The sequence below is a fragment of the Dermacentor silvarum genome, chromosome 8, assembly GCF_013339745.2.
Source record: "Dermacentor silvarum isolate Dsil-2018 chromosome 8, BIME_Dsil_1.4, whole genome shotgun sequence".
In the NCBI taxonomy this organism is placed as follows: domain Eukaryota; kingdom Metazoa; phylum Arthropoda; class Arachnida; order Ixodida; family Ixodidae; genus Dermacentor; species Dermacentor silvarum.
Genome location: NC_051161.1, coordinates 16,860,427 through 16,877,271, shown reverse-complemented (window position 1 = coordinate 16,877,271; position 16,845 = coordinate 16,860,427). Strand labels below are relative to the sequence as shown.

Sequence of the window (16,845 nt, the reverse complement as noted above, 5' to 3'; positions counted from 1 at the left end):
CAGCTAGCCAAATGCACAAATGTTCTCAAGCACCCAATGCATCAACAATCCACGTACTTGTTCCTCCCCCTGACAGCAAGTACAATTTACAACAACCATTTACAGAAAACACTTTCTGTACCACAACACACGATGTTGAAAATGGGCTTAACTACGCTGCACAGGCTCTTGCTGTCACAGCTCTGTGCTGAGTGCATAAGCAAAACATTTTTTTTTTTTTTTCCTTTCTCTCACTTTACTCTTCAATCTATAGAAAGGAACAGTAAATAAACACTTAAAATTTAAGCACACTGGTTCTGTAGACTCATCCTTCAGCTTCAATAAGAGCTGTCCTTTCCCATAAATGATTCATGGAGCCCTTAATGCCTTTGCAGTTTTGTTCAACCAAAACAAAAGCTGGCCCCTGCTGCGGTGTCTCTATTGCTATGGTATTCTGTTGCTGAGCATGAGGTCATTGGTTTGATTCCCAGCCATGGCAGCTGTATTCCAATGAGAACAGAATGCAAAAACATTAAAAGATTAAATTCTGGGGTTTTACGAGCCAGAACCATGATCTGATCATGAGGCACGCTGTAAGTGGGGGACCAAGAATTTATTTCAGCCGCCTGGGGTTCTTTAATGTGCACCCAATGCATGATACACAAGCATTTTTGCATTTTCCCCTACTGAAATGCGGCCACCGCTGGACGAACGGAACGGCATGGGCTTGTGTGTGCGTAGAAAGATCCAAACAATTTGCATAACACAGCCTAAACTGAGAGTCGCCACGCAATATCTGTTGCAATGATGCACAACAGATCAGACTGCCAGTGGGCAAATGTGAAAGGCAACCACAGCCTCGACCATGATGAAATTTCAAGTAGATATTGTTATGTGACGCTTACGCATGAACGCGACACCGGTGCAGCAGTACCTGGAGTGTGAAGAGGAGAAGGTTGTGAAAAATCGCTGCACGAGCTGCCGCTTGGCCCTGCTGCTCAATACCAGTGTACACATAGCATAAATAGACTCTTCCTTCCTGTTTATGTATGCGGAATCCCCGTATAATTTTGGCGGAGATGCTGGGTACAGACCTCAGTACCTATCGCAATAAATGAATCATATTGCAATGAATCATAGCATTAAGCAAAATTCTGTAAACAATTTTTCTGCACTGTAAAGAACAATAAAATTAAATTACCTTTGAAGTTAGTTTCTTTAAGCTGCCCAATTATTCGAAAACTTTTGCAGCCTTGACCGTGTCGAGAAAATAGGTCAGCGACCTTACATAGTAAATCCAACTGCATGTAGTGCACACATTTATGCTCTTGGAGGGACCATGAAAATATTTGTCTTATATGACTTATGAAAGTGCATGTTCAGCTTAAGCAAAGTGCAATGCATCTGAGTAAACTAATAAAGGTGCCCAAATTACTCATCTTTCTAGAATTCCTGCAAGCAGAATTAATTTTCCAATGAAGCCTACTGTTATTACACATTTAGAATTGACCCACGTAGTTCAAGTGCTTTAGGGGAAGCTTTAGCTCAGGAAGTCTAATACATCTAAATACATGAGAACGAAGGAACTTTTGCTTTGCATCCACTGCACCGAATTTGACAAGAATTCTTGCATTTAAAAAAAAGTTAATGTTTACCAAATGTAGGAAGCAAATTTTTTCATTTATGCTATCAATTTTTTTCCCCAATAATTATTGAAAAAAATAATCGCCCAAGCACTCCATACAAATGGTTAACCAGCGAAGCTGAAACGTGCGGCCCCAGTGTTTATGACTTGGTTAATCCTGACGGTTCATTAAAGTATTAAAGTATGTCTTTGTGCTTCTTAATGACGTTACACACATGTTCGTCTGCAACAGAGAGAACGACATCACAGAACGTACGCCTGCAGTCCGCTGTTGTCGCTTGCATTCGATGTCACAAGTTTGCTCGGCAATGTGGTTAGCTGCATACGACCGCCCATTGCCGCTTGCGATTCTTCGAAATTAAATTGCTTCAAAATTAAATCTGTCCGTCACGTAAGACAATGAATGGCTCATACCCCACCCTTAATCAATGGCTCATACCCCCGTAAACACGGCATCCCCATTACGACGAAAGAAGAGAAGTGAAATTCTACGCTGGAATGATGAGTGGCAATGGAGCCAGCTGTGGAAGAAGACGACGAATGCGGGAGCAGTGGCACGAGCGCGTGCCGAGCACGAGCTCAACCCGAAGGGTACCAACCAGCCAGCTGCGGAAGAAGACGATGACGCTCGAGACAATGCTGATGATGATACTAGTTTTCTGTACACAGTCGACAGACAGACGCTTTTCGTTTCGCCTAGCCATATAAAGCTTCGCTTTAAAATTAAAAGAAAGTGAAGCATAAAGTTAAAAATCCATAACTCAGGAAAGAAAAAAATGATATCAGAATTCTGTAAACTGCACCTACTGAGACATCCACAGCAAAAAAAAAAAAAGTTGGTATATTATACCAAGCTCCGAAATATACCACTAATTTGCATAGGTCAGCATACTCACGCACGTGTACACTGGCTCCTGATCCACACATTTCACGGGCATGAGGTAGACTGTTCGTGAATGACGCAGGGTGTGAGTAGACGTGTGCATGGAATGGGAGTGACTGTCGGCAAGTGTGAATAGACGTGAGTATAAATGTGACCGAGTTCCGATGAGTGGGAGCAGTCGTGTAAGTGGGTGCCGGTAAGTGTGAATGGAAGTGACTATGAATGTGAGTGAGTGTGAGTGGGCACGGGTAGGAACGTTAGCAAGTGCGAACAAGGGTGAGTGCACATGAGTGTGAGTGAGCACATAGACTGGGAAAACATGGGTGAGTGAGATCAGTGCGTATCCGCTTGTACTACCGACCTATGCTAATTTGTGAGTATAACTTTTGCTACACCCTTGAGAACAATGTACCTGTTTTACATCACATTTAATGAGAATTGAGAACAATGTAAACTCATACATTACATTTTTCGCTTAAAATGGTCTAAAGATACAATTTATGGAACTGCAATATCTGTTCTTGGTGCAGAGTTATGAATTTGTAAACTTTATGCTTGTGTAATGAAGAGATTGAGCATCGCTCCTGCCACTTGTCCGCTGAAGAGGAATAGGACGGACGTCTTGGCGCTGCCGCTCGCGCTCTGGGTCTGCTCGGCTGCTCTGTGCTCGGCTGCTCTGTGCTCGGCTGCTCTGTGCTCGGCTGCTCTGTGCTCGGCTGCTCTGTGCTCGGCTGCTCTGTGCTCGGCTGCTCTGTGCTCGGCTGCTCTGTGCTCGGCTGCTCTGTGCTCGGCTGCTCTGTGCTCGGCTGCTCTGTGCTCGGCTGCTCTGTGCTCGGCTACTCTGTGCTCGACTTGACGTGACTATGCCTAACGCAATCCGTTAATAAAGCCCGTAGCACTTGAATTTGTTTTACATACCGCTTTTGTATAAATTTTGCAACAGCTGAGGTCCTTAATAAAAATTCTACATCCTACAGTAAATAGAATTCGGCTTTCCCTCTTAAATGCAACAAGCTTTATTGAAATCAGTTTAGCGGTTGTCTAATGAGAGCCTTTATGCATTTCACATGTACTTTAATAGCTGATCACGGCGTAAAGTCTGTTTTTATTGATCACATTCAGAAAACTGCAAAAAGAATATTTTTGTAATCGCAGCTGGTTCCCTTTGTTATGTGACTAATGCTTTTATGCTGCACACTACATAGAGAGATAGCGAGAGAGATATTAACAGTCAAATTAAGCTCTGTCGTACCGTTGAAGTATGATAACTTTGGTTTTATAATTGTAAAGCTAGCTTTCCTGCAAGGCAGCTGGCCCAACTAAGGGCAGCATACTTATTTATGCAAACAGTGTGTACAAGCACAGTTAACTTGCATAGTGACTGAAAAATGTAGACGTGGCTCTGGTGCAGCAACCATGTGCAAGATACAAGCACCGGCATGTGCAGCTAGCACTCAGTCTTCATTTGAACAATGACCATTATACCTGAACACATGTGCAGTGCAGAGAAGTACATTTGCGAATTGTGAGAAGGGCCTATTGTCTGAGAAAAAAAGGGCGCAAGGAGACATTGGCAGTTGACATGCGTTTATTTTTTTTTTTTTGCAGACAATTACGTTACCAAACATGCATTATTAGCCTGCCAAGACATTCTTGTGATAATTTTGGCTCTGGTGCAGAATGATCAGGAGCAGAATATCATGGCCACAAACCAAACTCCACCTGGACACTGGCCCTTCTGAAAATGAACTGCGAAAGCTGCAAGAATCCAAAGCTAGAACTCACATTTGTCAACTGGCCTGTCGAGGGGCTCCACGTAGTTGGCTGGGAAGAGTCCGACTCGGCCCGCAATCTCCCCTTTCCACCAGGAGGCATCTTCCTTGCTCAAAACAACCAGGAGGTCACCCTTCTGGAAGGACAGCTCGTCTTCTTGTTGCCCGATGAAGGGAAACAGGGCGCGCACTTGCTCTGTAGAAGGTGAGAGAGTGAACACCATCCAAGTGTTGGCTAATCTATCGTACTACTGTGCACAACAATATTACAGTAAAACTGCATTAATTTGGATCTCAAGGAAGTTTAAAATAAGAATGTTCGAATTATCCGAATGTCGAATTATTGAGGGTAACAGAAAAACAACAAATACTCACTACATCAAAATGCTTTTATTTGCATAATGAATGAGCAAATCTTGTTGTATTTTGCCCAAAAGGTGTGCAGAAGTTGCAATTCCAATCATCTCATGACTGACTGGCTCTCACAGCGCAGCGGCGGCATGCACCTTTATCTGAGACACGCTTTTCAGTATCGCGCACACATCCCAATTACTTTATCACCAGTGAGCTGGTCACCAACAGGGGTGGTCTTCTGAAATAGTCCACCTAGTGGACATGTCCATTTCATCTGGTGTTGAAGTTCTGATTGGCTGGGCTGGGGTGTGCGTCAGCAGGAGCCAGGTGCCAAAGTCAATCAGCACTTCAGCAGCAGACGAAATGAACGTGTCCAATAGGTGGGCTCTTACAGAATACCTCCCCCAATCGTCCGTCCATCATAATGTATCTCTTCATCCTCGACAGCTTTGCACCAAGTCAAAACGAAACAACTGTTTGCCGCAACCGCTGCTGACAAAATCGCAGCCGGTATCGACGTGATCATGGACGACAACCTTGTGGTTCTGAAGGCACACGGCCGGCGCACGCACCAATTCAAAATGAAACTACTGCCTGCCACTACCGCTGCGGATGAAACCGCAGTCACTATGGACGCGATCATGGATGGCGACTACGCAGTTATGAAGGCATGCAACCGTCGCGCGTACTGCGTCAAAATGAAACTACCGTTTACCACAACCGCTGCGAACGAAATCGAGATCGCTATCGACGCGATTATAGATGGTGATTATGGGCCAGCGCTGTCCTTGGCTTGCCTTCAGTCCATATTAACCGGTGCGCGCACAATTGTGCACCGAAATTTGTGCACCGAATTAACGAAGATTTGCTGCCATAGGGCTACGTACATTTTTGAAGGGAGGGAGCGGGGACACCGAATTATCCAAATTAAAAGGGGCCGAATTAACAAGGTTTTACTGTACCAAGTAAACTGTGTGCCATCAGCTCTGTTCAGGAAATAGTTTGTGTACAGGCCATAACACAATACGAGACATTGTGCATGTTCGATGGCTTCACAAAACACCAAATGAAATTGGGGCTTTCCGAAATTTTGCAAGTAACTTTCTCGGTGGAAAAGCAGCACTTACACAAATGAAGCCAGAAGGCTAGGGCACGTGCCGACTGAAAAGTCAGCATTACTTATTCTCATATACAATTTTATTCTTAAAACTCCAGTTATCTATGGCATATTCTTCTGTAAGAACCTCACCCATCTAAGGCCTGCATCCCAAAAATTTGGTGTAATATTTATGCAAAATATGCATTTCAGAAATTATCAGCGGATGTGCTGTACCCTTCTTCCTAAGCGCAGACCTTGCTAATTCCAGCTGCACGGCACGCTTTGTGTAAGACCAGCAGGTTGTGCAGAAACATTATATTAGCCTTCTCCAGTCCGTTCAATGTGCTAACAGTCGATAGTCAACAGAAAGCTCGTCAACTAAACATGTTGATGTCATCGCAAAATGCACATCCTGATGCCCTCCGGCTTGCCTGTCCTGCTTTTCACTGGTGTGTATGCATTTGTGCAGTGTAGAAGAGCCCACCCGATTTTCCAATGATGGCACCTAATGCTACGTGCACACTGTGCAAAATTTTCTGTGATTAATGTGTACGTTTAGTGCAGTAACCTTTTATCTCTCGTACGTCACCTGAAACCATATGCGGGTGCAATCAGCTTTAACCTTGCACATGAAAACGCTAGCAATTCTTTAACCATGCCATCCAAGGTTGCCTTCTCCCATGAACAGCACATTTCTGTGGTGGAGTTAGATCAAGCTGCTGCAGCTCCACGACATTTACCATATTTAGCCAAATGTAACGTGCACCTTTAAAACAAAAAGAGGGAGGGGGGATACGCAAATTGCCTGCACATTACTATCGGATACGAAATCAAAACAGTACTCGCGGCGTTGCAACAGCCTACCATCGGAACCGTCAGATGCAGCGTTATTGTCATCACAAAATGGCGCCAGAGCACGATTTTGTGAAGGCTGCTGTGGGTTTATTTTGAACTCGAATACGATCTTAAGCAGTTTTTTTCAGGCAATAACTCTCGAAGATACTATCACTTTCGCAAGATTTTGCTCGACTTGGCACCAATTGCGCCGACGTAATCAGCCGCAGACTTTCTCGCACGGTGGCAAGCTCGCTATCTGTGCAGTGCCAGGAATGCTGTCGAACGCATACTTCGACAAGTCCCGATGCAGAGTCTCGCGATAGTGATAGTAGTATCTCTAAATGTGATCGCTCGAGAATACATCTCTGTATGGCTTGGTATATCCAGCCAATGAAGCGCAAATGGCAATGACGTGCCACTTTCATTATAAAAGTTCATTTAAGTTTCCCTTATGTTAAGTTAAATCCTGCATGACTCATTTTTTTTCCATCGCAAACATGGGGACGGGCTATATTTTCATTTTATGATCTGGGCACGTGTTGCAATCAGGTGCACATTGCATTCAGGTGCATCTTACATTCAGGCGCACTTGTATTTTCTTACTTTATTAAGCCAACAAAAATTGGGTGCGCATTACATTCGGGCACCTGTTACAATCGTGTAAATACAGCACGTGCCAATAATAACGAATAGAATAGCAGCTGAAGTTTAACTAAAGGCTTCCTATGGTTGTTGCATAAGGGAGCAAATACATTTGTTTCTCAGAACATAGATACCTACCTATTTTTAACGGCTGCGCATCAAAAATGTGGAACCAAATTTAACCCTCTGGAGACATGAGCACTTGCTCATTAGGCGATGTTCTGGTCAGGAACAATTTAAGGTGTTTTGGATGCCACACAGGAAGAGCTCTCGTGTGAACATATGTGTAGCAAGTGAGTTATTTAAGAAAACCTTCCTCATTCTCGAGGCTCCTGTACAGCGTGCAGTCTCCAGTCTGCACCACAAAGTGGCTAATCACCACAAGAACTGTTTTCTCTAGGATCCTCGCATTTGCTTTCTTCTTCAGTACTCTCATCCGAAGGCAGAATATATTTCTCGTCAGAAAGGGTGATCGAACCCACTACTTCAAGCTCAGCAGCGCAATGCTATAGACGGTTTCATCCAGCGCCACCGCGCTCTGGCAACGCTGTGCGCCGGCATCCGGCGCCCTTAGAAAACTTCCGGTAGCCGTTCCTTTTGCTCGTTTTTGCTGGTATTTGTTCGCTCGCGCGCTCGTCCTGTGCATATTCTGTGTTAGTTTTCGGGTATATTGATATAAGTGCGACTTGTGGCATTCACTGTGTTCCGTGACGGCAAGTAGCTCTTGGAGCATCGACTGTTTTCATTACGTTTACTCGTCAACGGTGTTTTTCAAATCTGGGAGCCTACCAAGAGCTCCCGGATTTGCTCTGCTCACTTCATCCAAGGTACGTTACTACGTGGAGTAGCCGGACTGCTATAATGCTGAATAATAAAAGTGCTACAGCGCGATTGTTCTTGCCGTATCTCGTGTAACTCACGCGAGAGCAGCTCGTCTCTCGGCCCGAGTTTGCCCGCTCGTCCAGTTTCTTGCCTCGGTGTAGATCGCCATGCTACGAACACGAGTTTAAATTATTGTTTAGCGGGTGCCATGCTGCCGCCGTATTATTTTAATGTTTTTCGTATCTGGGGCACAAGTGCACTTGTGCAGCTTTACTACCTAGGTACATGTGCGCATTGGTTTATCATGTTTAACGTCCCAAAGCGCACTCCGGCTATGACGGACGCCGCAGTGGAGGGCTCCAGATAATTTCGACCACCTGTGGTTCTTTAACGGGCGCTGACATCGCACAGTACGCAGACCTCTAGCATTTCGCCTCAATCGAAATGCGACAGCCGGGGCCCAAACGGCGTCTTTCGGGTCAGCAACCGGGCACCGTAATCGCTGAGCCATCGCGACGGCATGTGAGCATTCGTATCGGTATCGCAGAGCAGAATCGCAGAAAAGTTAGCGATTTCCGTGCATGCATGTAGGAAGTTTCGGCGACATTCTAAAAGCATTTACGAATTAACGGAGGCCAATTATGGATTGCAATCTCATGCCCAACACTACAGGTTTCATTTTGTTAGAAGTGTGGAAAATTCGTGAGCATTTAAGTTAGTCCCATTTCAGTCGACCTAGGCTTCTTGCACTAAACGACTTTTGAGAATGTATATTTATTTGTGAATGCATATTGAAAAGCAGAAACAAGGCATATGACGCAGAAAACATGTGCATGTACACATGCACAGCTTACCACTTCATCCTCCATCTTGCAGCAATAAAAGTGCCATTGCAAAATGCAAAAACGCCCGTGTGCTTGTGTTGTAGGGCACGTTAAAGAACCACAGGTGGTCAAAATTAATCCGGAACCCTCCACTACGGCGAGCATCATAATCAGAACTGGTTTTTGCACGTAAAACCCCAGAAAGAAGAAAAAGTGCCATTAAATTTTTTCTAGTATTCGGCAGTCCCATTACCTGCCTTGAAGACAACAGTCTGCGTTCACTGCATGTCCTCACTAAGATGCTCCGCTTGTTACTCCGGGGTAGTAACTGAGGGAAGGTGTTTGGAGCCCGGCGAAAACGAAAATCACACGACATCATCGTCCAGCGGATCGGGCAGCTCTCTGCCTCTAAACATCAGCTTTTGGCGATACCAATCTTTTGCTTCGGTGCTAAGCGCCTTAAAGTAGTCGCTCGTCATCTCAACAATATTCACGATGTAGAATCAGCTCATCACAGACTTCCACCAAGCAGTGCAAACATCGACACGCCGACCTCACGTCGCGCATGCCTTCAAACAACATAGCCGGAAGTGCTTCTAGCTCTCCTGCCGGAAGTTCCGATGGGGCAACCAATCAGCGGCAAGCGAGGTTTGTTTGTAAACACTGAAACCGTCTATAGCCACTAAGCTATCGCAGCAGGAGATGTTGCTCTTTGCATCTAACCACAATATTTATTTTTTAAAAAACTTTTTTGCATATTTGGAGCATACTAGTAGATACAGGAACTGGTTTGTAAGGCTACTATGTCCCCAAGCTGTCTTTAGGCCGTGAGAGGACATAAAGACTGCTTAAGTGCAAGTTTTTGGTAGGCTTTTTCAAGTTAGCACCAACTAACACCAACAGGTTTTTCTTTGCAGCTTTAAACAGAATAGAAAAAAAAATGCTAACCTCCACGAGTGCTGGAGCCAAATGCCGCAGGAACGGGAGAGTTTCGGCTGCTGTTTGTGCCGCTTCCGCCAAGGACCTTCACGTAAGTAGCAGGGAACCAGCCAGTTTGTCGCTTCTTCCCTTTAACCTGCACATGAAGGGATGCAACAGACAAATGTTTTCAGCAATATTCCAGCTGCTTATCAGTGCTTATCACAGCAGGAGGTGACAGAAAACAAGATTCGCTGACATACTGAAAGAACAGATTCACAGTATCTTTGAGCTGGAAGCTTTTTCTTTTTGCATATCTTAAACCCAATACCAATACTCACATTTTAGACGTGGAAACTGCAATCCTGCCACTACTGCCAATAAATGGCACCTAGTAACGGTAGAACAAGAAACACTACTCTTAAACTGCAAATTTGTCCTGTATATGCAAAGATGCTTCCTGCAAGCTAGAAGCGGTGCTGAATGGGTGCATTGGTACATAGGTGATAGAAAATGGCCATGCAGCCAATTGACAGAAAAGAAGGGGGCAATACATCATCCAAATTCAGTCTTGCATGTTTGGTTTCCCACTAGATTGAGCGCAGGAACCACCTTTTCCCAGAATCGTTTCTCGTGTGGAGACAGCAAGGTGCTTTGTGCAAGTGCTCCTTTTGTCCATGAAAAAAAATCTGAGTAGGAAGAAAGAAGTCTTGCACAGTAGACGCTAAGGAGATGGTAGAGTTGCTGTACAGGGCTCCCATAGGTAGCCCGAGTTGTGCGCATGTTTTCTATCTGCCACTCGTGCCACCATTCCTCCAGAGTGCTGTCATGTGGTTCAAAAAGCAATTATGCAGCATGGGAAAGCTGCCACAAAGGCACAGATAAACAAAGTTGGTGATGGCAGTGGCACATCACCACAGTTTGGCGCTTTCTTTAATGACCAAAGTAGACACGACTGTTTCCAAAACAAGTCGGTCACGTTTAAAAAATTTTTCCCTGCAAAAATTCCATGATAAATAATTTTTTTCACACTTTGAATTTGCTCAGGATTCCCGATTGGCATCTGTTACAACAGATGGCGCCCACACGCAATGCGCAATGAAGGATGCAGTACTAGGAGACATCACATCACATGTAACAAGGTATTTATATTCACATAGAAGAAATCGAACCACAGCTTATAAAGTGGTCCTTGAGAGTCCAAGATAATGCTAGTAGCATAGAGTTTCCTACTAAATTTACTAGAAAGAGCTCCTGCGCTGAGATCGTTCAGCTACCACTGGAATGATAGTACATAAATTTTTCTGATCTTTGCGATTATGCCATCAGATGTTCTTGCCGCTTTGTTTGCTACGTATCATCTGCCTTTATTGGCCTGAATTTTGAAGTAATCCTATTTTTCTAAATGAAAAAGGCAATAAGACACTGCACACACACACATACAGTCATCGTGAACTGTAACATTTATAATGCAATATTTTGTTGAAAATTATCATTTTGCAAAGTCACAAAACCAATTGAAGCTAGAAAGACGAAGATTAGGCAAATCCATGTACTAACCATCATTCCCATGCTGGCTAAGCCTCCATGCTTGCAGCTGCTGTAGACACTAGCCTTCTAGTAATTTTTGTAAGAAACTGTTATAGTGGGTAGACGACGAGGTTCTAACAGAGGTAGCACAGGTCGATTGCCATCATTGATGTTGCGACGAGCATGGCTCCTACGAACGTAACGTGTGGCTTTTCCTCGCAGCTTTGGTTCGTTTCGCACGCAAGATGGCGGACCTAAGTGCAGCTCTGCTCCCGCGCCACTACTGACGTTGGTGGCATTGCACCTCAATGGTGCATGAGGAGAGACCGACAGAAAACAGTTGGCGCTTGTAGCTTCATTGCCTCAGACCACTGTATGCCTCGGGCTGTGGTATGCAAACAGCAGCTCGGAAGGAATGCTAGTGTGTGTACAAAATGCTCATGCCTGCAGTGGAAGGCAGCACATTGCCCTGGCTACACTGCAGATTTGATTGAGCGGAATGTGACTGTGCGTCCACTTGGCTTCATCGTTTTTTGCAGCCAAATGCCTAACTCTCCTAGCGAGGGCTGCGCATGCTGCGTCAGTACCGTGAAAGCATGACAGTGGCAGCGCTATCCAGCGCAGGCATGATAGCGAGATGCTCAGCTGTGCATGAACGTGCACCTCGCTTTTGTCATGTATAATAGCATCGCAAAACATGCAACGCTGCGTTCATCCTTTCAGACACAACATGCAACACCGGGAGTTTGTCCTTTCTGCCGCCAACTAAGCACAGGTGTCCACTTTGCTGCAGCAGCGAATGATGAGTGCATGTCCCCTCCTCTACACAACATCTAATTCTCACCTTCTATCCTCCTCTGCACAGTCCAACCACTACAGCATCAAATCCTGCCCAGCCTTACAAAGAGAGCTTTGCTTTTAATTAAAGGCTGTTCCATACCAAGCACATGCTCTGCTCCTCGTGGATCACCCTGCATGCACTTTTCTCTGCCCAGTAGAACTCAATTTGGGAAGTGGGGGAAAAGAAGCCAGACTTCACGCAAGCAAAATGCACACCTGTAGTTCTCCTTCCCACCAGCCACTGTCCGTTTTCTTCCGCACTTGAATGAGCTGGCCTTTTTCCAACGTCAGCTGCTCCGGGCCAGTCGCCTTGTAAGGGGCTATGACCGACACTATTTCTGGCTTCTTTATTATCTTGGAGTTCTGAAGGTTTAGAAAAAATAAAGTTTATTAGAGCAGCAGCTCATGTCAGAGCATCGTAAGAGGTTTGGGGGGGGGGGGAGGTTAATGCAGCAGCCACTCATGCCAGAATATTGGAGTATGACTGATTTCTAGTTTAACCCTTTAACTATCAAGCCCAAGCTGTACTCGTTCGAGCTGTTTGTACCAATATCGTTAAAGACAAGCCGTACTCATCCAGGCCATGGAATCTGTTTTGCCTGCCAGAGACGAGCTGTGGCATTTCTCGCCAAGCATTTCAGTTTTGGTACTTAACGTACTCTTTGATGCTTTTCGATTTTTTGCTATCATCTGTTCAGATAATTTCACTCAATCCTTACATATGAGGGGAAAATATATTTTCCAGAGCAGTTGTTTTATTTTGGGTGAATATAATAGGTAAACCGCACATGTAATGTATCTTTCAAATCCTGATATAATGCCCAAGAATTTGCTAGAATAAAAAAATTGGGGAATGTTGTACTTATTTACGAAAGAACTTGGTAATTAAAGGCTTAAGCACCAACGTCTAAGTGAAATGGAGACTCACTTTCGCTTCAGTCTGTGGCAAGGGAACTTGAAGCAGACTATCAGTTTGACTCATCAGCTCTTTCTTATCCGCACTGCATCCCGTACAGAACACTTGCCACTCGCAGGTTATCATGCACAGGCAGCGACGACATTGACCAATAAAGGGTGTTATCAGATAAGAACAGCATGCCCCATTATACTTGGCTACCTGCCCTCATCTCCAACCAAGGCCAAAAATTCAATATTAGATAATGTGGTTCAACAGACACCCACTTCACTACTTCATCATTTAGGTGACTCGCTTGGAGCCCAAATCTTGCACTATGAAGCAGCAGCGCACATTGGATATCCCAAAGGTAAGCACTGCATAATATGAGCAGCTGCTAGGATTAACCAGCTTTGAGATAACTTTGAATGCTACAGCAATGGCAGTATTATTCCTTTCAGCAGTACGAAAGAGCAGCTAATTTGTTACCTAGATAACCAGGATGATGCACTCAGCACCTTGCTCTAAGAACTGCAATTTTTCAACATTCAGGGTCTTTTATAATGCTATTTAATGGGTTACATGTATGCGCAAACATTCGACAAAGCACAGAAAGAAAAAAAAAAAAACCTGTCAATGTAGCTATCACAGCCACTGAAAATCATGGATCTAACTATCAGCATTTGAGCAGGTCTCATAAGGCAAAGATTTGCTCTCAAGGCTGTAATGAACCTTGCAAATGAAAGGGAAGGTATGTAGCAGTAAATACCAATTCAAAAGTCCGCTGCTCCGTTTTATAAGGTAAGTTGGTGCTTTCAAAACACCACTACTCAGAGAACCACCATAAACAAATAATATAGCAATGCAAACTTGCACCCTTTCGATTTTTCTTCTTTCTGAGTAGTAGTGCATGAACTGCATACTTAGATTTAAGTGCGTGTAAAGAGCTGCAGGTGGTTAGAATTTTTCTAAAGCCTTGCACTACAACATCCCGCAATACCCATCAGCAATGCTTTCAGACATTAAACCCCACAAATCAATCAATCGAGAGCAATCAGAAGCACAATCAAGAGCAAGTGAGATGGGATGGAAACCTTCAAAAAGAATGCATGCGAATATAGACAACTATATTCCCAAGACTGCTACTAAGACTAACTTGTCTACAAAATTTCTCATGAATAGGAGCGGAATCCAGGTGCCAGCACTCCCAATTTCCTCTAGAGTTATGCTGCAACATGCATACTTCTGCTTCTATCAACAGTCCACTCATTTGCTGCCCTTATATTCTTACAAGCTGCTTCACAATGATCAACTGAATGTGACATGATCTCTGTGGGTGGTTTTCCATGAGGCGCAGCTAAAGGACAGCATCTAGAAATGCCTGGCTTACCCCGCACCCCCACCCCTCTCCGTCTTCTGCAGTCTTCTCATCGTTAGACACATTCTTCAAAAAAAGCTGAGAAGTGTTCAAATAAACATAGAACAACAACAGTTTGGGAAGCACTGAGGTAAGTGATATAAAGAAAACAGTACTCGCTACAAAGACTTGATATTTACCTTCACCTTCCCATCACTTTGTGGCGTTTCTGGTCTTGCTGGCTGTAACAACAAAGCAAGTTGTGAGCTTTCGGTAGACACCACACGAGACACCAAAACGTAACAGGTGCATCTAAAAACAGGCACCAGCAAAAAGTTAGCCTTGTGTAGATAGTGTGCCACAGCAGGCCATATGTAACACAGCTGTTCTGTGGGGAAAGGGTTTACAGAAGTTCACATCAGTTTTGGAGATGCATGTGCACCATTTTGGTCAAAAATTTTCAACCCACCCTGACGAGAAGAAATTTCAAGATAAGTACTAGAAGAGAGTGAAGAAAATGAACACGAAGGGAGAAACAAGATGTGCGTCAACCAGCAACGGAGTACAGCAAATAAAGCATTCCAAGCCAGGCAGTAGGGCTCATATATTAACAATGTTTGGAGGGCATGGTTTTGAAAGACCAGAGTGCCACAGGAGCATCAACCAAATGGCCCAGTGTAGCTACTACGGCTACACATAGTATGGACAAATGAAACCTGGATGGGCACCTTCTACAAGTAATGAGGCAAGGGTGAGGTTTCGTACAGGCCATGTATCCAGTTGCCTGAAGATAGTGCAAGTCATAAACTAAGCATACAAGGCAAAATCACGCCAACATCACATGAAGTAGCGAAAGTGGAAATGAAACAATACAGTTCTAATATTTCATTTGTTTACAATAGTACGATATAGCCTAATACAAGATAAAAGTGCAATCCCATGACAAGTGCATACAAGACCACTGTGAATTCTGTGGACAGCAGGTGCATGGGCAATAGTGCTAATAGCTTTGGCCAAGCACCATCTACAAAATGACGCAGTGTCAGCTCCATCTGTTCTAGCACACTAACCAACTGTCAGTGATGCCACTTTAACAATTTAAGGCTTGTTTAGCAGCAAAACGTAATAGTTTATGAAGAGCCAATTTTTCTTTGTTTGAAGTGAAGTTTTCCTTTCAATGAATTTTTCATAATTTCACAAAACATTTAGCAGGTTTCAGTGAATTATTCAGTGTTTTTTTTTTTATGAGAAAGCGTGAAATGGCCCATTGAGCGAAAACGCTTGCAGGCGTCTGTAGCATCGAAATGGCACCTAACTTCCCATTGGCTGCAATGTCACGTCACGAGCGCGCGTCGTGACGCTGGCTCGCGCTTGCTGGCTTGGGCCTCAATGGAGCAGAGCAGACGAAAGGAAGCACCTGCTGCCGCAGTAGCGCAACAGGTGTTGCGAGAGAAGAGAGGGCATCACCGCAACGCCACATCACCCTCACTCTTGCAAGCCTGTGTTATCCACATGTTCCTTGTTTGCACAAGCTCTCGCCTGCATTCTAACTGCTCCTTGGTAAGGCCAAATCAAAACGCACTTGCTTGCCCGCAAGGAGTTTATAACTCGAAGGTTCACTCAGCGGCATTAAACTGGACATTAGGCTTTCGCATTCAAAACTCATAAGAAGTGCTTAGGTGTCCTCCAATTTTTCTTCAACAAATGTTTAGGACAGATAAAAATAGTGAGTGTTTCTGAAATACTGACATTACACTGAAATGTCAACGAACTCCATTGGTACCAGCTTTGCTGCCAACGTAAGCAGATGTGACACCATAACTACTTGGCTTGTCTTAGATCTCCCTTAATGTTTCCAGTATCGCAACCAATTGATACTCATTCTACTTAAAAATGCCCTATTGCAACTGTTTGATGTCTTATTTTCCATACAAAAACTTCCTTAGCAAATCTTTCATGAATTTCCTAAAATCTGTACACATTCTAGCAGACTTTGAATGTTCTGGCAAAACTTATTACGTGAGAAAATGCAAACATTGCCAACTTTTCCTGTATATACGCTCTGCACAAAATGCTGCCATAGGAAGGACACTGAATGGCAAGTGAAAACTTCTAGAGATCATCAGAGGTGTTGCAACATGCATCACAGCTGTGTTTCTCAAACTGTGTTCTTCAAGGCCTCGCTGATCGTTTATTCCACCCTAACTGGCCTTGTAGATGCCTGACAAGACCAGATGAAAATGCACGCATCAAGCTAACTGCCTTCAAAAACTGTGTGTGAAAGCCTGCAGACAGTGTCTCCACATTGTATATCCCCTCGATAGAACAGTCTGCTTTATTCCTTGCCCTGCTATCGTGGAGAAGTAATGTATTCTAGATCAGTACCTTTTGGGGATAATCACTTTCAGCAAACAATTGGCTAAGCTAGAGGGAAGAATGCCTGTTGCT

General features: G+C 44.2%; 1 protein-coding gene and 1 long non-coding RNA gene across 3 annotated transcripts in view; one reads left to right on the top strand and one right to left on the bottom strand.

Annotated features, from left to right (window-relative positions):
- LOC125947551 (uncharacterized) overlaps window positions 1-12,355 on the top strand; it is a 37,192-nt gene extending 24,837 nt beyond the window's left edge. For both annotated transcript variants that reach the window (XR_007468379.1, XR_007468380.1), the window contains exons 2-4: window positions 4,187-4,484; window positions 10,823-10,917; window positions 11,528-12,355. This is a non-coding gene — a long non-coding RNA (uncharacterized LOC125947551). The remainder of the gene's footprint in view (window positions 1-4,186; window positions 4,485-10,822; window positions 10,918-11,527) is intronic.
- Window positions 1-16,845, bottom strand: part of LOC119460683 (intersectin-1-like) — an 88,998-nt gene that overhangs the window by 43,366 nt on the left and 28,787 nt on the right. The window contains 4 exon segments of the mRNA XM_049672526.1: window positions 4,293-4,475; window positions 9,806-9,932; window positions 12,362-12,508; window positions 14,598-14,639. Of these exon segments, the coding sequence (XP_049528483.1) occupies window positions 4,293-4,475; window positions 9,806-9,932; window positions 12,362-12,508; window positions 14,598-14,639 (499 nt within the window).